Here is an 8,414-nt window from a genome sequence, read left to right on the forward strand (position 1 = left end):
TCCGCAGGTCCCAGCGGGGTGGGTGCCCGCCCCGGCACCGTGACACCCCCCGGCGCTCCCTTCCCGTCGGAACCGGGGGCTCTGAACCCTGTGATCGGCTGAGCCTTGCGGTCCCGGCCCTGCTGGGTGCTTCCCCCTGCGCCGCAGGGGATGGGGATGAGTGAGGGGAGCAGATCCTGGCAGCAAGTACTCCTTGCAGAGCACCCAAAACTCATGGCTTTGCAGTTACTTTGGACCCCACTTTTGCGGGATGTCTGGTGCATGAAGCAGCCTGGTGCAGGCTGTTGCCCCATGGGCTGCACTCCAGGCGTGCACTGCGCACAGGATGGCTGCTGGCCAGGGCCCTGTGGCCACTCAGGATGGGGACAGGCAGTGGAAGCCGGGAGGGCAGGTCCCATCCTTGCTGGGAGCTCTGCAGGGTGTGATCCTGTGCAGGATGGGGCACCTCTGAGGTCTAGAAGAGAGGCTTTACTTGCCACTTTTCCAGCTGCCACTGCAACGTAACTGTGCATTTAGTGATGCTAATGGCTCAGCCAGGTCTCAGGCGGGAGTTGGGTATCTGTCCTGGGCAGGGGGGACTTGCTGGGCAGCCAGGCCCCCACTGATGGCCCTTTGGAGGAGATCATCCTTCAGGACAGGGGAGACTGACTGGGGGAGCTTCAGGCTGAGAGCTTCACACCAGGAAGAAGATTGGGTGCTGTCAGATCTGGGTGAGGAGCAGTGGGTGGCTGACTACTTCTCCTTGGTGGGTGGAGGATGTAGCATAGCCCCATGGGTGCTGTGCCAGGTAGAGGAGAAGCTCTAGCAAAGGCTGGGGACAGCCCCCTTCAGGGTTGTCCCAAGAAGTCTGCCCACTCTTCCGAGTGAGGAACTAGTCTCCACGTGATGACCAGCCTTCTGATGGCTGCATGGTGGCTCTAGCTGGGAGGAGACTGAGGACCAGCATGTACTGTCTTCCTTCCGCCCCAAGCCATTAACTTCACATCTCTTGTAGCCAAGTGGCAAAAGCAGTATCCAGGAGGCTTCTAGCACAGCAAGAGCTGCTCTCCCACCTCTGTCCCCAAGGACTGCGGTGCTTCCTGTGCCGTCCTGTGCGAGTGGGCTGGTCCCCTGAGATTAGGCGTTCAGACAAAACCCTAATCCTGAAGGGCTGCAAGGTCCTGGAAATGGCCCATTCCCATACAGCTCTAAGGGTGGCATTGACTTAATGGCTCAGAGGATGAACCCCAGCTGGGGGTGCCAGGAGAGGGGACACCCCAGTGGCAAGCAGAGCATCAGTAGGAAGCTTGGTTAAAACTGCAGGTTCTCCTTTTGCCTGCTGATGGCCTCCTGCGGTGCGAGAGGGCTGTTTTGTGCCTCCTTGTAAGCAAACAGTCTCAGGGGCAGCACAGGCGCTGTGATGCTTTTCCGTCCTTGGTTGGAAAAACGGGGAAGACACAGCTTCCTAGAGTGTTTAAAATCTGCAATCTTGGCCTTTCCGGGCCCATGTGTAAACACCCTTATCCGAGTTATGTTAATAAATTGCCCAGTTGTTTGGAGGGCCGTGCAGAGCATGTGACTGTTGACAGTGGGTCACAGCTGAGGGTTCCTGCCAGCTGGAGAGAGAAAATGCAGCTTTGCTGCTTGTGAGTGTGGAAAACAAGCACCTCTGGGACTGTTCTTTTTCCTGATTAAGGTGCTGCAAAGCAGTGATTCTTCTTCCACCAGTTACTAAGTAGTCAGGCAAATTGGTTGGTTTGTTTTTTTGGTTTTTTTTTTGTTTTTAAACCACAGTCAAACAGGCTGATGCTTAGATTCTTTAGGCAGGGGTGAGGTTGAAATGGCTGATTCTCAAGGGCTGGCAAAGGAGGATCTGGGGGAACTTCCTGAGGAAGCTGGGGGAGCATACCAATGAAATGGCAGGTGAGTATCCTGTAGGAAGACTTTCCTGAAGAGCTAGCGCTGCCGGGAGCTGCAGGGAAGCCCAGGAAGGCGGCTGGACTGGGCCACCTTGTCCTCTGTTCAGACCTGATCTGTTCCCCCCGCCAAGCTAACCTGCATCCCCTGGGGATGCCATTGTCCACGGTGGCACTGGTGCCAAGAGCCACCTGTGTCTGTAGAGCAGGGGCCTTCCTCTGCCAAATGGGGGTGGAAACAGTTTCTGAACATGGGTGCAGATTTTGGCTGTGGTGCTGCTCCGTCACCTGGAGTGTTTCCTGGTGAAGGAGGGTTTGGATGAATTGGCTGGGCCATGGTATGGGCTCCTGCGGGGACTGTGTCCTGCCTTGTGCTCCTCTGCTTCTGCTTTTCCTGGTAGTAACTTCCTTGTCTGGGGCTTGTTTGCTTGAGCTGCTCTGTCATCCAGTGATATGGGACTGCACCTCCTGCCCAATGCTTGTCCTCGTCCTTGCAGGGTCCCTGTGGACCAACCCCAGCTGCGTCCCCCAGCTGTCCCGCTGCCTGCCGGCCACAGCAGATGCTCAGGCTTTTAGGGAAATAAGACTCAGGGAGCGGAGCTCACAGCTCGGGTCTTTGGGTCAGCATGGGCAAGGCAAATGACTCCCATTTGCATTTGGGCCTCCCGCTGTGACACTGGGTGTGTTTTGAAGCTGGCAGCTCTTGCAGCAACATTACCCTGCATTGCTTCTGGTCTGATGGGAGTGACTGCCTCCTGGAGTGGGCAAAGCAGCAGGCAGGAGCAGGCTCTGAGGAGCCCAGAGTTTTAAACCACTAAGAGGCTCTTCAGAGTACTCAGGCGTCTTTTTTCCTTCCTGTAGGTTGTCACCAGTATACGAACAGGAGCTGTGAGGAATGTCTGAAAAATGTCACCGTAAGTAGCAGCAGGAAAACTCCCAACGTCTCATGATGCCTGAAAACATAGCATGGACTTTGCGGGGCTGTTACAGAGCAGTTTCCCTCCTGGAAGGGGGGCTGCTCCCCTGCCCTTGTCCTGAACACACTGCAAATGCCACCCACCCATGATGGTGAGGGGGCAAACACCCCTTGGTGCTCTGGGAAGAGGTTGCTAGAAACTGCTTGGGTTTTGCTGTATGCTTTTCGAGTCGAGTAATGGAGCTCCTCCTCATGGATGGGAGATGCGCATGGTGAAGGAGCTGAGAGGGCTGGACTGGCTGGGGGGGGGGGCCCCCCCCCCCCCCCCTCGGCAGCCCCGTACAAGCCCCATCGCACTGGGTGGATGCAGGGTGTGTACCTGGGTCCTGCCAACCTCCACTACCTTATCTCTGATATCAGCAAACTTGAATTTGAGTGTGATCTCACAGCTGACTTAGCCAGAACCAGTTTGACCAAACCCAGCCGAATGCTGGTGTTGGGGGTTGGAGCCACCAGGAGAGGAGGGTGCAAAGCTGCTGCAGGTAGTCTGGCTGGGAGAGACTAGTGAGGCCACACACAAACCTCTCCTGCTCATCAGCTCTGTGTTGAGTGGCTTGTCTCAAAGGCTTGCTTCTTGTCCCAAAAATGCTGCATGGAATAAACAGGAAGGATTTGGTGATTACTACCATCATGCAAGCCAGGAGAAGGGTTCTCAGCGTCTTTACTTGCTCTAGAAATCTGCACTCCCCTCACCTGCCTCTCCTGGTGCAGGCAAGCCTGATGCAGCCTGTGCTGACTGAACACAACTAATACTCCCGAGCATCCCGTTGCTGCTGGGTGGTACCTGGCCCTCGGGAGCAGGCAGTGGTGGCCCTGTTGCTGCAGCTAACAAAGCAGAGCATGGCTAACTGGCAGCACTGTCGCGCACCAGTAACGCTGTGCTGCCTGGTTCCTGTGTCCCAGTGCCTGTGGTGTGCCAGCAGTGGGAGGTGTGTGGAGTACCCTGTCCGAAGAGTCCTCCCACCAGCTGACCTCTGTGAGCTCCGCTCTGCGCGCTGGGGAGTCTGCTGGGGTAAGTGGATTGCGCTCAAGCGATGACTGCATTTAGTGCTTGCTGCTAAATGGCACTGACTGCCGCTTGCGCTAGTGATATTGGGAGGTTTCCCTTGCCTCCCTTTCTCACTGCTGGTGTAGCAATGACATGCTGAAGTCAATCAGGGTTCTCCAAACTTCCTGAAGTGTGGGCGAGAAAGCAGAGCGTGGGCAGTCCCTGCCTTCTGGCAAGAAGGACCTGTGGGGCTTTAGCTACTCTAAATACGTTCCTCATGCTTTGGTGTGATGGAGGCTTCCACATGTGGCCAGCACCTAGGATCGAGAGTTGAAGGTGCTCTGTGGGCAGCTGCCCGTGCAAACCTTCCCAGTGCTCAAAGTGTGCACACCAGTGTCTGACTCTTCGGCAGCACTTTCCTCTGCACGCTGTGCATCGTTCCTTGCACGGCTTCTGGCTCTTCACCTTTAGCGGTGTGGCTGCTGTCCCAGGCAGGCTCTTAAAATTCACGGGGGCTCTTGGAACTAGAAGTGAGGTGACTTCTCTGGAGGCCTGTGCGGGCTTCTAGTGCTGAGCATGCTGTGGTCCTGCTCAGCTCTTATCCACCTGAGAAAATACCCTCTTCCAAAACTAGCTCTGCATAAGCTGTGCTGCAGCCAGGTCACCTCTGGGAGCTTTTTCTGGCTGACAGCTGACTGTTGGCTGCCTTTCCTCCTTGGTGCTCTGTTTCCGGGTGGGTTTCTGGAGACATTAGTGTCTTGTTTAGACCAAGCTTGGTGCATGCTCATGCTCAGACAGGACCCAGCTTTTGGGGGCTGGGGCAGCTAGGAAGCAAGCTGGGGCTTGATTTCTCTCACCTGTCCCCTTGATGGGGAACTTGGAGTTGAATTGTGGTCACCTGACATCTATTGTGCTTGAGGGTGGGCTCTCTACGCACAAGAGAGTTAAAACTGCTCCCATTCCTTGCAGAGGAAGAATCTCCTCTTTGTGAGCACTACAGTATGTTTTTCTGAAACGTGTAAGACCTTGAAATACTAGTTTGTATGTGAGTAGCTTCACAAAAGGTTTCATTATAGAAGAACACATTCCTTAGCTTGCAAAACTCGCTTTAGAGGAGATTAGTCCTGTGGGAGATTAGCTCTTAAATGAGTCTGCATTTTTGGTGTGTGTGACTTAAGCCTTTATCATCAGGTGGAGGAGTGCCTGGTGCTCTGTCACGGACCTCTCTGTGGGAAGGGGTGATCTGAACCCCAGGCTCACCCTGAAAGCCAATGTTTCAGAAGCACCAATACAGACATGCTGGTGGAGAAACTCCCTTTTGAGCTGAAGAGCCTGTTTGGGTTTGTCTCGCCCCCACTGGGCTGACTTCTCATTCTTGGCTGTTAGGCTGTCCTCTACATGACTCCATGGGTCTGTCACAGTGCAGTCAGCAAAAGCTTCACATTGCTCCAAGGCAAGACAGTGCTGTGGACAGTCAGGTCTCAAATACCATCTTTCTCAAAGCCTTACTGGGAACATGAACCTGCAGGCCTCCCTGCTGCTGGGTGACTGCTGGAGAGGCTGTGTGAGCCTACCTGTGGGGACAAACACAAGTGTCTGCAAGCTGGTGGCTTGCTGAATTCTAGTCTCACTGGTGACCTGCTAGGCCATGGCAGCTATCTGTGGTTAGTATCTGGAACCACATTCCTTGCATGGTGCTTGCAATGATAGCCTGGGTAGGGACGCAGGATGATTTGAGAGTCAGATGGCACAGTTGTTGGCAGTGATGAAGCTCTCCACTGGGAACAGGAGCTGGAGGCTTTGAAAGCAACTTCAGCAGTGGAGTCAGCTCAGCCTGGAGCACCCCAATTAGCTTGCTACTGCTGAGTCCCTGCAGTGAGGGGACAGGCAGGCATCTTCTGAAATGCCCTGAAATGCACCATGTGTGGTGCTCAGGCTTTCCACTGGGCTCACAGTCCAAGCTGCATGGAGAAGCGGGGATCAGAAGTGCTCTGAGAAGGCTCAGGTGCACTAGGATTTCTGTAACTTGGCTGCTGTGTGTGAAGTGGCTCCTAAACAAGTATTTCCACAGGTCCAAGTCTCTGAACAGTCTGAATCATACTTGGAAGAAATCCCTTTTTGTTGCAAAGGGTTTCAGGTGATGTCTAGATATATCCATTTTGGCTGGTGTCTCTACTGCTATTACTGCAGGAGCAGAGTAGGATGACTGCCTCCCTGGGGCCAGGGCTCAAGGCTGCTGCTTCACTACCACGTCCCAGTGGGTTTTATGTTGGGCATGGGCAAACAGATCCCCCAAGCCCTGGGGAGACATGATGGTGGGGTGCATGAAGCAGCCCTCCGCCTTCAGCTGCTTCAGCAGCACTGCTGGCCCCAAGCTGATAACTCCCAATGGATCTTGTCTCACTTTGTCTCTTGCCCAAGGACTCCAGACACCCTTAAGTGCCTCCAGTCCACTGTCGTCTTATCTTAGATGACTTCTGAAGCTGGCTTCTGTGGGCAGTAACTCCAGTGCCAGCTGTGGCCTCTGTTGGAGGTTGCTCCTCAGCACTGAAGCCTCCAGGTTTTTTTTCCCTTGATGGATAACTGTTCACCTGGATTAGTGATAAAGATAGCTTTGCTCCTGTTTCTGCCGGAGGAGTTTGACCTGAGTGCATTTGGTTTTGCCTTTTTTCATAGCCAGTAACTGAGTGCTATAGTTAGCAGCTACATGTACTCAGTTGGTGTGTACCTGCAGATGCCAACACTTGGTATACCTATAGGTAATCATGTCCATCTTGCTTTCCCAGGCTGTTATGCATGGCTCCAGCCCAGTGACTGAAGCTGCTGGTGACAGTAGCTGTATACTTGTAAATATTGTAACTCCAGGCAGCCATGTATTTGTGTGCTAAATGTGTTTTGTCAAATCCTTTAGTGAACTTTGAAGCCCTGATCATTGCAATGTCTGTGGTGGGAGGAGCGATCCTTATCATGTTGGGGGTCTGCTGCTGCTGCTGTTGTAAGAAAAAGAGCAAAAAGTAAGTATCAGAGGGGTTCGCTGTTTTCTCGGAGTAGCTCACATGCAACCACATGCTGTTGCAGAACTGAGTGCCGCTAATGGGCTCTTCTGTCTGTCAGGCCAGACAAGGATGACGAGAGAGCAGCCAGGGAGCGGGAGAAGAGGCAGGTGCGGCAGGAGGAGAGGTGAGGTCACTCCACAGCCCCTGCTCCTCTGTGGGTGAGCCACACTGCCTCAGGCTGCAGAATGATTTGGCTCCTGTCTACTGTCAAAACGTGATGCCACGAGGCATGTGGGGCTTGACATGTGCAGTCAGTGGCTGCTTCAACCTCGGCATGAACATAAACCTCGTGAGCAACATCTTTCTGGGGTGACTCATGAATGCAGTATCACAACGGTGTTGTGTTTCTGACTCCCTGAGGGCTGCTGACATGTGTGGGCTCTGGTGGTCCCCAGTGCCTCCAGGAGGTGGGGAGGTGGCCGGCGGGGGGCTGAGCAAACCTGGCAGCCTGGAGGTCCCTGGGTTGGGAAGAAGCAAGAAGCTGTAGCTCCTCTTACTTGGTTTTGTATCGCCAGTCACTGACTTGTGGTTTTTCTGTTTGCTTCTTGCAGGAGAGCGGAGATGAAATCACGGCATGATGAAATCCGAAGAAAATATGGTACAGTGCTGACGCAAGTGATTCAAACTAAGCTTTAGATCGAGCAGCCTCAGTAACTGTGTTCCTTGCTATGGTTACAGCTGCAGAGGAGACCTAGCCAGCAGGGAAAACACAGTCTCTGCTTCCCCTGTCTCAGTGAATTGCTCTCTTGCCCTCTGGGAGCAAGAGTAGAGATGCTTGGTGTGTGACCCCATACAAGTGCTGCTCCTCTTGGGCAGGGAAGAGGGAGTGTTTAACAATCCCCGGGACCTATGTTCTCCAAACTCACTACATTGGAGAAGCTGCTGGGGCTTCACTGGAGGGGAGACACAGAAGCTGGTAGACACAGCACCAGATGTAATGCTGCTGCCCTTCAGGCATGGCCCTCCGGCAGCCCTATAGTCACAGAGTGGCCAACAGCCTGGGGTGGGGGGCCACGTGGGAGCCCGGGTGCCCACAGCTGCAGGAGCACAGAGCAGGCACCAGCCCGACCACGGAGCTGGTCCTCTGTGCCGGCCAGCAGTTCCCAGAGAGGTGGCTAAGTCCCCTGTGTTCTGGGAGTGCACAGCCTCCCTCCTGGGGCTGGACTGTCCTTCAGGTAAGTTCCATGGTCCTAGGGCAGGTGGGGACCTACCTGAGAGGGACAGCAGCCTGGGAAGAAGGGGGTGAGCAGCCAGTCGCTCAGAGCTGGTGGAGGGGACTCTCCTGCCTGGCTGTCAGGGCTGCCAGGGGCTCTCCCAGGGTGGCTGTGGAGCAGGGAGCAGTTGGGCTCATGCATACTGAGCATAGTGGTCTCTGGCTTTAGGTGGGGCTGTAAGGAAAGCTGGAGATCTCTCCTCTGCCTGCAGCTGCTGCCGGTCCAGGTGGGGCAGGAGATCTGGGGGTCTGAGGCTGGGCTGGCTCGGGGGGGGGGGGGAGAGCG

The 8,414-nt window shown here is 54.7% G+C and overlaps 1 protein-coding gene across 1 annotated transcript in view; it reads left to right on the forward strand.

The window, feature by feature from the left end:
• The window catches only part of LOC103916241 (pituitary tumor-transforming gene 1 protein-interacting protein-like), a 29,612-nt gene that overhangs the window by 19,550 nt on the left and 1,648 nt on the right, over positions 1-8,414 (forward strand). Inside the window, exons 2-6 of the mRNA XM_009323202.1 lie at positions 2,757-2,809; positions 3,775-3,883; positions 6,771-6,873; positions 6,974-7,039; positions 7,467-7,513. Coding sequence (XP_009321477.1) covers positions 2,757-2,809; positions 3,775-3,883; positions 6,771-6,873; positions 6,974-7,039; positions 7,467-7,513 — 378 coding nt within the window. The remainder of the gene's footprint in view (positions 1-2,756; positions 2,810-3,774; positions 3,884-6,770; positions 6,874-6,973; positions 7,040-7,466; positions 7,514-8,414) is intronic.

The sequence above is a fragment of the Pygoscelis adeliae genome, unplaced genomic scaffold, assembly GCF_000699105.1.
Source record: "Pygoscelis adeliae isolate BGI_AS28 unplaced genomic scaffold, ASM69910v1 Scaffold544, whole genome shotgun sequence".
NCBI classification, from domain to species: domain Eukaryota; kingdom Metazoa; phylum Chordata; class Aves; order Sphenisciformes; family Spheniscidae; genus Pygoscelis; species Pygoscelis adeliae.